The sequence below is a fragment of the Hippocampus comes genome, unplaced genomic scaffold, assembly GCF_001891065.2.
Source record: "Hippocampus comes isolate QL1 unplaced genomic scaffold, H_comes_QL1_v1.1 scaffold145, whole genome shotgun sequence".
Classification (NCBI taxonomy): Eukaryota; Metazoa; Chordata; class Actinopteri; order Syngnathiformes; family Syngnathidae; genus Hippocampus; species Hippocampus comes.
The window spans coordinates 114,554-126,805 of record NW_017805994.1 but is presented as its reverse complement, the minus strand read 5'-3'; the positions used below and the strand labels follow the sequence as shown (position 1 = coordinate 126,805).

The window sequence follows — 12,252 nt, the reverse complement described above, 5'->3', positions numbered from 1 at the left end:
TGTGTGTGTGTGTGTGTGTGTGTGTGTGTGTGTGTGTGTGTGTGTGTGTGTGTGTGTGTGTGTGTGTGTGTGTGTGTGGACAACATACAGGCGTTTGATCCCAGACTCTGGCTGCACAGCAGAGCGCGATCGCGTCCTGGATTCGGGCTCGGGACTAGGAGAGGCCGTGTCTTCTTCCGTTTCGTCGCTAGAGGGGCATTGGCCATTTTAGTGCCATCTTGTGAATGGGAATGGAAATGACATCATCATCCGCTGACCTTTTGTAGTAGGCCAGCTCCTCCTGCAGCAAGAAGACTTTGGCTTTGAGCTCGTTGCGCTCGTGCAGGACATCCCGCAACTCCTGCAGGGTGAACCGGGCCCGGTTGGGGTCCTTGAAGTCCGGAAGCTCCGTGGTTGTGTCCTCCTGGCACAACGCCTCCTGAGAGAAGAGAGTGGGTACGGAAAGCTGTTTGAATATTCATTCCATATCATTGATAGGCAGCTTAAGATCCAAGTACTTGTACGCTCTTTGTCCTTCCCCGTAAGACAGTTAAGCACACTACTTTTAGTATTTAGTGAGCTTTGATCCAGTAAATGCTCCTCAGAAATCCATGGATTAACGTGGTGTGCTGCAGGGATCCATTTTAGGCCCTACCCTGTTTAGTTTGTACCAGTATATGTAGAACAACTGTGCCTTTTTTTCCCCCCACTACCTTCCAATACTGTACGATATTCCGAAATACTCGAAGGACAACAACATGTCACTGTTGAGGCAAAAGTGCATTCGTTGGCATCTGCATGCTACTAGTACTCTACAACTATGGAAGTAGTACTTACTTTGGGTTGTATCGCAGGAATATTGGTCATGCACAAAGTTGATGAAGAGTTTCAAATGTTACGTTAGCAACAGCCACCACAAACTCACAACAAGCTTCAGGTAAATTGTAAACAAATGGGGGGCGGGAAGGTCACTACATAAAACACTGAAGTTACGGTCCAACTCACGGTAAGTGGTGCACAACAAGTCAAACGCACACAACTACCAATATACCAAGGGGAAACAGTCGTGAATAAATTGTTACTAGTGAAGACACCGTTCTACATATTCAAATTAAACAGGGCAGGACCTAAAATTGATCTCTGCGGCACACCACATTCTTGAGTGGATTTTTAAGGAGCGCATATCTATGCCTTCCATGAAAGTTTTGTCAGTGACGTAAGATTAAACAAACATAAATAAATTAATAGATTGCGTACAACCCCAAAGAGGCCAACCTCAGCACTGTTTTAAAAATTGACAATAGAATTGGGTCTAGAAGACAAGCAGTGGGCTTCACTTGCTAGTGGGGACAAAGAGAGTAAATCCACCTTGAGGGAGATTCTCAAGAAAATTAAATAAATGCTCCAATGGCTTTCCACAGTTGAGACAGAAAGTGAATACCTTAGTGTGAAATATTGGTACACAGCAGGCATGTCGTCATCGCACATGGCCTCCTGGTGGCACACCAACAAAGCACGCCTCATTGTTTGCCTTCCACATCAGTTTGATGTCGATTTCTTTTTTTTTTTTGGACTCATTATTGGACATCACGTCTTTCACTTAGCAAACAACACATCGCGATGGGCCTATTTCAGACTCAAGTCATGGCCTACTCAACTGCAGACTGTCAGCATGCTGATCTGAAGTTGAGGAGATTCCCTTCTACTAGAAAAGTAGTGCAGTGCCGCTATCTTGTGACAACTACCGGCAGAGTGTGTGTGGGGGTGTGGTGGGGGGGGGGTGTCCAACGTCTTCAGACTGAACCATGAAGAATGCTGGGGATATTTTTCTTCCGTATTCGAATTATGTGACACGAGTATGTGTGAGAACACGCACACACACACACACACACACACACACGCACACACACACACACACACACACACACACACACACACACACACACACACACACACACACGTATTGCTCAGCCTATGAGAGTGTCCATGCGCGCGTGTGTGTGAGATGTAATTCTAAACTTTTTAAGTGGGGCTATGTGATTGGCTATATTTGAGGCGAGGCGTCATTCGTTTCTTTCACACAAAGATCCGGGCAAACGGCATCAACCGAGCCAAAAGCGCCTTGAAATTTCACACAGAGCCCAGCCGAGTGCGACAGCGCCGTGACACGCTGGTCCCCCGCATGAGAGTTAGTTGCAGGCCATGCAGTCACTGATCATCACCCCAGCGTTAGCGGTCAGTCCGCTTTACCCAAAGCAAGGCCGCCTCGTCGTCCTCGTCCTCGTCAGGCCAGAGCGAGCCGGGCGGCGGCGGGGGGGTGGAGGACTCCAACCAACCCTCCGCCCCCACCACAGCTGACGCTTCACGCTGGTTAAGGAGATTGGCGAGTGAATGACAGTCGTGTGCTTTTGCCAATGACCGAGATCAACAACCGAGCATCATTTGCTACAAGACCGCGAAGCTCGCAATCTAAGCACGACGCCTTCATTTGAGGACATCCAACATACACTTAGCGTAGTTCTTCAAATTCATACGGAATAAATATATGGCTATCCTCATTTCCATAAATTGTTTCATTCGAAGAAATACGGCCCCCTGTGCCTTAAATGGAGGCATCGATTTCTTTGATTGCCGAATCGAGAGGCATCAATTCCATACGTTATGATTGTATTTTTGAAATCAATCAGAGCATTGTGGCATCGGGGTCAAGAAGGTGCGTATTACCTCGGCCGGCGAGGGGGGCTGGGGCGGAGCTTCCCGGATGTCACCCTTTAGCCGCTCCCGCAAGCGCGCCACTTCCTGTCGCAGGGCTCCCACTTCTTGGCCGCGGGTCTGCGCGCCGGCCTCCAGCTCCACCTTCTGCTCAATCAGCGCTTTGCCCTGGGCCTCCACCGCCGAGATCTTGTGGCGCAGATCGTGGTTTATCTTCATGAGGCGGGACTGCTGCTGCTGGAGCTGCAACGGGGAACATTGCAGTCACCGCCATATTTGTCATCCAGGTGTAAAACAACAATTCGAAATGAAAACAAAAACTGTGCTATTTTTTAGCTTGGTTTGGGTGTCTATTGTGTAAAAAAAAGAAAAAGAAAAAAAGGATGATAATTGGCTTCAGTCGTGTGACAAAGTTTTCTCAATGAGGCGCCATGATTGTTGGACAGGCTTACCGCCTCGATGTCTTCGCTCCTGAGCGTGAGCTCGCGGTCTTTGGCCCGGATCTCGTCCCGTTGCTTGTCCACGACCTCCTTCAGCTTTTTCATCACCTGACGCTCACGCTCGCTCATGCCTACGACAAACACAGGCAGCCAGACGACTTAGTCAACTACGCCTAAGTTTGAGCACAGATACTTGTGTGAAAAACGGACTCGGGTAAAAGTCAAATTCCTGATTCAAGCCCTGAAGGAAAGAGGTATGGATGCTGAAATGTACTGGAATACAAAGAGTAAAAGGTCAAAATGAATTTGAGTTGATGAAATAGCCGGCAACTGGACGGACACATTTTGTTCTGGTTTTTAGGCTGGCATGCTGACAATGCATTTGCCTCCAATCATTCTTGGAGTTGACAAAATGGAACAATTCACCTAAATAATAACATGCATGCGGGATATCTTATCTGTTGCATTTATTCATACTTCCTACATGTTGCCGCAGTCCCAGTTTTTTTTTTCCCTAAGGCCTTATCAGAAACTCCTGGCTGTCAATCAAGATCTCAGCCGTGGTTGAGTTTATCACACCGAAATCATTTGAAAGCATGTCGAGAGTGCCGTGCAGGAAGCGCGTGTGTAGCAAGTATGTGTGGACACTGAGGCTAGTGTGTGCGTGCTCAAGCCTGACTCTGGCTTCTGTGCAAGCGGCAAAGAGAAGGCACCCTTTGTGCGCGCATGCAAACCAAAAACATCTTTGTACTTTGCTTTATTTCTTCAACAGAAATAGTTGAGGTAAAAATAACCAGGAATCCACCCAAAAGTGGTCAAATCTAAAATATAAAAAGAAACGTTGAAAAAAATTCAACAAATTTGGAGAAACAATCGGCGAGTGACAAGTATCAAATGATCCTGAAAAAAACATCGCAAAATAGTCACTTTTAACTTCCTGAAAAAAATGACACACTTTCTAAAAATGGTCTTTTTCTTGTTTTCGGGAAATGTTCACAATAAGAAAAATAGAGGAAATGTCATCAGGAATTGATGTTATTTGACCTGAGTAGTGCTGGGAATATCAAACCTTCTGAAAGCAGTGCATTTTTTTTTCAAAGCCAACAGCCGTTAAATTGAACAAATGTCAATAAAATAAATATCAAAAACATTACAAGGAGTGACCAGTTGACAAATATAAAATACTGACCACATACTGTGCCATATCAATGAGTTGAGTTTTTGTATTTTCCTGTATTTCTGAAGGTTGCGCACACACTCTCACCATCGGTCCTCTGCAGGTCGTCGTCACTCGCAGAGTCTCGCAGGGACACATTGTCCAGAAGGCTCTTGTTCTCCTCCTGCAGCTGAGCGATTTGGCAGAGTAGATCCTGAGCCTCACCTCGCCACACGTCCTCGACCAGCTCCAGCTCCTGAATCACAATTCAATGAAAAAATTTTTTTTAAAAAATCAAATTTAGCAACCGTGTGGCTTCTGGTGTTCTCCAAGGTTCAATCCTAGGGTCCTTCCTATTCTACATTTAGTTGATATACCATCCTTTATAAGCAGGGGAAAACTGAACTCGGTCAAAAAACACGCCAACTCGAACAATAGAGGTTTCCCAGTGAAACAGTGAAGTAAATGCCAATGCTTGGCAGCCACAACTTTGGGCAACCCTGCACAATCTAATAAACTGATCTAAGTTTCAGTACAGCGTTTCTCGATTAAAGAAATGACGTACACATTCAAAAGGCTTAAAATTCCGATAGATGTCACAAGACAGCAGCAAAGCACTACTTTTGTCGAACTTAAGCTGGGATGACATATTGATATACCATCCTTTATAAGCAGGGGAAAACTGAACTCGGTCAAAAAACACGCCAACTCGAACAATAGAGGTTTCCCAGTGAAACAGTGAAGTAAATGCCAATGCTTGGCAGCCACAACTTTGGGCAACCCTGCACAATCTAATAAACTGATCTACCTGTAAGTTTCAGTACAGCGTTTCTCTATTAAGGAAATGACGTACACATTCAAAAGCCTTAAAATTCCGATAGATGTCACAACTGCCGTCTTGTGACATCTATCATTACTATCAAAGCATTACTTTTGTCGAACTTAAGCTGGGATGACATCAAATTTCAAACCACAAATCTTGTTATGGCACAGACAACACTTTGGGGATGACTTCGTCTTTTTTTGTGTGTTTGTTTTCTCTTCTTTCCGCTGTGTGACACAAACTTCCTCCCTCCCCTTCCTCCGCGACACAACACGTCCTCTGACTTACACCGGTAAGCTGTAAAACGCCACCTAAAAGTACCAGGTTACCGTGCGTCCATTATGTAGTCGTAAATGAAGACCTTAAAAGTCATTTGTTCAGCGTAAAATCGGCCGTTGTCCGCTTGTCCTCCCTCCTCTGTCGCGTTGACATGGGGCAAAGTTAGCCGCCATCTTGTGAGCATCTTTTCCGCTTTCCTTTCAAAACAAGAGAGCAGAAACAGGGCATCGTGTCTCCCTCCAAGTAAAAACCCAGGGAATGCGTCGTCTTTCCGAATAAACGGGAACTCCACATCCTTCACAATCAATAAACAGGAAAGCAGCATCCTTCAGAATAAACAAAGAGGAATGCATGCACGCCCTTCAAATTAAAATGTAAAAGGAATGCTTTGTCCGTCAAATTAATACTAGATGGGATTGCTGCTCATTCAAATTAGACCGTAACAAGGACGCTCCATCCCTTAGAACGGAAAGAGGCTTCTTTAAAAAATGTGAATGTTAATGGTGCATAAAATAAAACCGAACTGGATGACGCATTCATCTTACTAAAATTGCCCTTAAATAATAACAATAATAATAATAATGATGATGATGATGATAATAATCATCATAACAATGATTAGGATGTAGCATTCTTTATGATGCAGCATAATATGACATTTTATTTATTTATTTTTATTTTTATTTTTTGTAATTATTTCTGAAGGACGTGGCATTTCTGTTTGTGTTTGAAGGATGCCACGATGTCGTTAGATTTTATTGTGAAGGATTTAACTCCGGCCGAACTTGCTGAATAGTGTGCACATTCCACTGCGTTAGCTCACTGAACCAAAATAACACGTGAGGCAGCTGGCAGAATATTTTGGACTGCGGGGTGAAGTGATTCATATTTCCCTTCTTGAATAATGGGATCCACTAGAATTCAGTCACATAAATGAGCGGCTGTTCTTGTAAAATGACAACATTAATCTCATAGTGTAATTTGATTATAAAATTATCAGTATAATCTCATAATATTACAACTTCATCGGTGTATGATTATGACCTTAATCTAAAAGGTTCTAAATTTATTCTGGTAACATTACGACTTGATTCTTCAACTATTAAGACTATTTTCCCCCCCTTTTCGTAACCCTACGACTCTTTGTACAGAAGTGCATCTTCATATTCCTCCACGAATATTATGGCAACATTACAAGTTTATTCTTGTGACGTGATCACTTAATTCTCATAAAAATGACAACTGTATTAGCATAACACGACTACCGTTTTTGTAACCTGACGACAATGCGCGCAACATTTTGACGATACTCGAAATGAGCACATTCTTGTCACATTATGACTTTAACCTTGTAGAATTTATCGGAAGATTGTGACTTACTTTAACATTACGACTATGTTCAATCATCTTTATTGTACGGTTCTGACAAAGTTGATTTGTATCTGTAAATCAATTTGTACATTTTTAGTCAAAGTGACATTTTGGAAACTTTTGCTCATTTTCGCTTGTGACAGTTAGCACACAAACGCGGAGCGGTAATTCAAAGAAACAATTGGCTTTCTCAGGCATTTAATCAAGCTTCAGAATTCCATCAAAGCACAGAAAAGAGTTGGACAGAAAACGTGCAGGAATTTGATGGATATTAACAGTGAAGCAAACTGTCTCGGTATTGGATCGAAGTTAGCGTTAGCTCTAAGACGAGTTCCGACACCGAAACAGATGGATATTAACAGTGAAGCAAACTGTCTCGGTATGGGTCGAAGTTAGCGTTAGCTCTAAGATGAGTTCCGACACCCAAACGCTCGATGGCGAAAGAGTTTCCGTGCTTCATTTGATCACTTTGGAACGGAAAGACGTTGGCAGACATAAACGAAATCAAACTGTTCCATCTCCATGATCCGCGAGCCCCGCTTCTGGCCGGCCTCAAGACTCCCCGGTCCCGCTTCCCGCTTCCCCTCGTCTGAACTGCAATGGAAATTACAAACATGCAAACCATTCTCTTGCTTTCAAAGCACACAGACTGAAGTGAACCGTTGGTCTCTTACCGCGTTCTTAAACAGGTTCCCCGATTTGGAGAAGATGCTTGGTTTCCTCAGGTTGAGTTTTCCGGATTCCGCGCTCTTGGAGTCGGTGCTCTGGGACTGCGGCGAGCGTTGGGAGTGGCTAGGTGCCGGCGAAGAGGTTTGCGAGCTGGAGTAGGACTGACTTTTCAGGTAATTCTGGCCAGGGATTGGGGCGTACGCTTGGGAAGATGTGTAAGGTTGCGATGACATGTAAGGTTGCGATGGCGTATAAGCCTGAGATGGTGAGAATGACTGCGGCGGCGTGTAGGGCTGTGACGGCGCGTAGGACTGAGGCTGCAAGAAGGATTGCGATGCGGCAGGCGCAAAGGGGTTCGTGGACGCAAAGGCGGGAACGGCGGCAGGCTCGGGTGGCGGGAAGGAGGCGGCGTCCAGTAAAGTGGGCGGGGGCGGCGGGGGGAAGCTCTCGTCGCCGTCCAGAATGTCGCCGTCCTGCGGGGGGCTCAAGTCGTAGTGGCGCTTCCTCAGCTCGCCCAGACGGACGCGCTCCTGATCCAGCTGACTTTCCAGCTGCAGCACCCGCACCTGGGAACCAAACCGCCAGAGTTCATTTCAGCCAATATCCATCAATAACAATGCCCAAATATGTACATCATGAAATGAACCCACAGCCGGACAGTTTACTGTACGATGAATGACTCACCTGAGCCTCCATTTCCTCTTTTTTCAACTTGATGAGTGACATTCCGGAGAAGTCCATCACTCCTGCAAGGACACGAAAGATCAATCAAACCCGTAACAATCCGGTAGAATGTAACACGGCTTCTCACCCTGCTCCGAGATTTGCTGCTGTCCGTGCTTCGTCGAGGTGACCACCACGGCGGCCATGTCGTTGACGTGCCGCGAGGCCTGCTGCAACGTGGACAGCTTCCTGTTGCCGCGCTCCGCCTTCACCTGCGAGAGGACGGACGTGTTAGCGACACGTTAGCCCGCTAGCGCTCGCTGAGCTTTCAAAGGGTGAAGCCGCGGGGGCACCTTTGAGGCGGCGACCAGCTGGGCGGTGCTGGCGGCGATCTCGTGGGAGCATGCGATGAGCTCCTCGTACGTCCCGTTGTCGGTCACAACGCGATCGGCGGACTCTCTGGAGATAAAGACGACCGGTTCGTCATCCGCTCGGAAATCACGCCAGCTAATTTGGAGTCGAGGGACTCACAGCAGCTGCGTGGCACCCCAGCCCACCGCTTTGGAGGCCGAGATCAGACCCTCCGTCCAGCGGGAGTTTTTGGCGTAGAATTCCGTGACAGAAGCTGCTCCCTGCGGGAAAACAGCAAAGCCAGAATATTTATTTGATGTACAGCGGAGCCCTCTATTCGCAAGGGAGAGGGACCTGGGCCGACTCCGGGTAGTGGAAACCTGTGAGTAATTGACCTCCATGATAACTGCATACACAGAAATTTCAATCCGAAAAAGGTTACGGAGCATGCATTCCACTCACCCTGCCTCCTTCCACAATGTCCTTCTGGAGATCTGTGGCGGCCGTCACCAGCATGTGGACAGCCTGCAGACACAGCGCAACACGTTCACGACATATATTGACATTGTGGCAACGTCAGATCGGAGCTTCGGCGATGACTACCTTCATGAGGTCGGAGCAGGAGCCCAGGATGCTGCGACGGGACACAAAGGTTTCAGTTTTCAAAGTGAAACACAAAAAAAAACAAATATAAAATAGCGACGACTGTTGTGGTGATCTCACCTCTGGTTGACTTCCAGTTTCAGGCCACTTGTGTCCCTTCTGGCCTGGGACAAAATCTCCTACAAACACGCACAAAGCATCATCCGAATGATTCCAAATTCAGCCCCTGTCTCAGTCAGTGATATCTTAATTTGGTAGGCGTGTCTTATGAGCAGACCCACAAAAAGAGTCTCAAGAAGACATGCCAGAAAAGACCCAGGAAGTCTACCATTTTAGTTCAAAGCGATTCTTTTGGCTCAGTAGCACCCTTCAGAATATGACAAAGCTAGTTTAAGTTAGCAACGTCAAATTTCCTCGCCGTGTCGATCACGAGCGGACCCATAACGACTCTCACAAAAACTTACGTCCATACGCAGGACAGCTTCTTCAATGGCGGTGGAGGTGGCGAGCATCTCCTTGTCCACCATGTTGCCCAGCTCCTCTTTAAGGACGTCCTGCCCCTTGGGACGCAGCTCCTATTGACACAGAGAATTGTCATCGACCTATTTGAAAGGGAGCTCCAGTCATTTCCATGGGATTTTTTTTTTGGTTTTCATGGAAACAGTGGAATTGTGGGCGGAACGCTTTGAATCGCCCACCTGCCCCAAGGCGAGGATGCGCTGTATGGCGTAGCGGATGGCGGTGGAGTCGGCTCTCTGCAAGCTGGCCTGCAGTTTTAAGTCCTTCAAGAAGTGAAGGCAGTTATTGGCGCAGTCCCGACAGCTGTCGGTCAAACCTGAACCACACACACGCAAACATTTGTTTTCCAGCAAGAAACTGCATTCGGTTGCTGACACAGAAGCATGCCAAGGCGACATATGGCGTTCAAGTTTCGGGGGACTCACGATCGGCCTGGTCGGTGGGGGCCGAGTGCGACGTGGCGCCGCCGTTCACGATGGTGTCGGCGGCCAAGTGGGAGAACTGAGTGACCGCCCGAAGCAGGCTGCTGGCGTCTGGGAACAATGACGTCGTCGTTGCCGACCAAAAGCCACAACGTTGGTGACCGGTAACAAATGAATCAACGATCCAACAACAACAAAAATAACAACAAGCAACAAGCCAACCCCACCCCCCCACCCCCAAATTAAAAAATATCAACAAACCAATGACATAAAACGACTAACAACCCAACAAAAAACAAGAAACACCCAACTTAAAAAAAATCATAATAAAAATCGAAACAACACGCCAACCCAACCTCCCAACAGCACACGCCACACACACGCACACACACACACACACACAAACTAACCATTCCTGTTTGCCAGATAGATGACATGGCTCTGCTGCATTTTGTCCACCGACACCAAAGTGGTCTCAGCGCGATTCACCAAATAATCTGACAGACAGAAGTAGCAGAAAAGAGAAACACGATGGATTCAGGAATGTTCCTTTTTCAATCATTTGAACAAAGTCCTTTTGAAAAATGTCGCAAATACTTTGCAGCGTATACGCTATCTGGTAAAAGTGAGCGCAGATGATCACGGAGGCATGGATGATGATTCCAGTGGCAACCTGTGTAGCGCTGGTGAACTCGATGCCCGAGAAGGTCCAAGTGCGGCCATAAAAAAAATATATATTGACGCTTTGGACGCAATGAGGACAGTTTCGCTGAGGGCTGCGCTCGCTTTTGTTGCTTCGCAAGCTCCACACTGGCTGCTTTCAAGTGTCAATTCTTCAGTGTTTCTTTTCGTACACGTGCACGTACCAGGCGAGCAGATGCAGCGCACGTGGATGGGGTCGTCCAGTTTGGCCAGGGCGTCCAGGATGATGCCCTCCGCCTCCACCACGGCGCACTGCAGCAGACAGAACTGCTCCTCCTGCAGCTTGTGAGCCAGCTCGCCTTCACGATTGGCCTGCTTGCACACACGCGCAAAGTCAGCGATCTGAAGGCGCCAAAGAAGCGCAAAGCGGGATGTCCGTGTCGTGGCGAACGCCAGGCAGTGGATCAAGTCGCACGTCTCGGTTCTGAATGTTCAAGTCTCAATCAAAAACAAAGTCTATTAATAAGTCCACGTGGATGGCAAACGGCGCTTGGCACCTGCTGCTGCAGCTGGGCATGCAGGGTCCCCAGTTCCATGTTGCTGCGCTGGCGTTCCTGCTCCAGAGAGCTCTGCTGTAGCTGCGCCTGCTGCCGGAGCGAGCCCAGCTCGGCCTCCTGCTCCCGCACCGAGCGCAGCAGCGTCTCCCTCTCCGCCTGCAGGCCCGCCAGCGTGCTGCTCAACTGCGAGCCGCTCTGGAAACACCGAGCGAGTTTGTCAGAGTGCGCCCGTGGCGAAAGACGGACTCGAAAGCCATTTGAGTATGAACCGTGGCCATACGGACGGGCGTACCAGCTCTTTGCTCTGCAGGCTGCTGGTGACACGCGCCAGCTCGGCCCGCGTGGTGTCCAGCTCGCGACGCAGCCTGTCAATCTCCAGTTTTTGCTGGGCGTTGATGTTCAGCTGTGGCACAGAGACCGCCGTGGGCGTCAAGTGTCTCCTCCCTTTTCCCACTTTCCCACCTTCTCCTAACTTTCCTCACCAACGTCGCCCGCTTGGGATTGCACTTTTCTCCATTCCTATCTTTCTGCTCTTCAACCTTTGAAGAACTGAAGCGCTAAAGTACTGCCACTTGCTGTCGCCCGAAATTTTCATCTCAGTGCCTCAGGGCCCAGCTTGCGCAGGTCACATGACCATGCCCTTAGGCACTGTGATGTCATTTTCAGTCGACAACAAGTGGGCTGCCTATTGTATTCTGGGACCCGCGTTCATGTTTGAAGACCGTGCTGCCACGTTGGTCAGACATTTAGCTGCTCCGCAGAGCATTATGGTCAGCAGCAGATGGATGAGTCCAGAGTCCTCGGGAAATCCCCTGACTGGAAAATAAGACGTCAAAACCACCTCGTCCTCTCGTCCACTCCTCCTATGACCTTTGCCCTCTCCTACCTTCCCTCTCTCCAGCCTTCTTCCTCTTCTTACCTGCTGCTGCAGCTGCGCCCTGAGCGTCTCCAGCTCACGGCTCAGGCGATCCCTCTCCAGGTCAGCGGTGCTTTGCTGCTGCCGCAGTGACGACAAGTCGACGTCGCGCTGCTGGGCCGAGCGCAGCAGCCCGGCGCGCTCCCGCCG

General features: G+C 48.1%; 2 protein-coding genes across 3 annotated transcripts in view; both read right to left on the bottom strand.

The window, feature by feature from the left end:
* Nucleotides 1-4,502, bottom strand: part of rilpl1 (Rab interacting lysosomal protein-like 1) — a 12,897-nt gene extending 8,395 nt beyond the window's left edge. For both annotated transcript variants that reach the window (XM_019892311.1, XM_019892312.1), the window contains exons 1-3: nt 4,396-4,502; nt 3,144-3,262; nt 2,704-2,934 (exon numbers count right to left, since the gene is read on the bottom strand). In XM_019892311.1, coding sequence (XP_019747870.1) covers nt 2,704-2,934; nt 3,144-3,260 — 348 coding nt within the window. In that variant the 5' untranslated portion in view covers nt 3,261-3,262; nt 4,396-4,502. The remainder of the gene's footprint in view (nt 1-2,703; nt 2,935-3,143; nt 3,263-4,395) is intronic.
* Nucleotides 4,503-6,941: 2,439 nt separating this feature from the next.
* The window catches only part of hip1r (huntingtin interacting protein 1 related), a 10,934-nt gene continuing 5,623 nt past the window's right edge, over nt 6,942-12,252 (bottom strand). The window contains 17 exon segments of the mRNA XM_019892316.1: nt 6,942-7,354; nt 7,435-7,995; nt 8,114-8,175; nt 8,241-8,364; nt 8,446-8,551; nt 8,624-8,724; nt 8,906-8,968; nt 9,047-9,077; nt 9,167-9,225; nt 9,511-9,621; nt 9,745-9,881; nt 9,991-10,098; nt 10,398-10,484; nt 10,854-11,001; nt 11,187-11,381; nt 11,479-11,589; nt 12,106-12,252. The exon segment at nt 12,106-12,252 is cut by the window's right edge and continues 25 nt beyond it. Of these exon segments, the coding sequence (XP_019747875.1) occupies nt 7,313-7,354; nt 7,435-7,995; nt 8,114-8,175; nt 8,241-8,364; nt 8,446-8,551; nt 8,624-8,724; nt 8,906-8,968; nt 9,047-9,077; nt 9,167-9,225; nt 9,511-9,621; nt 9,745-9,881; nt 9,991-10,098; nt 10,398-10,484; nt 10,854-11,001; nt 11,187-11,381; nt 11,479-11,589; nt 12,106-12,252 (2,193 nt within the window). The 3' untranslated portion in view covers nt 6,942-7,312.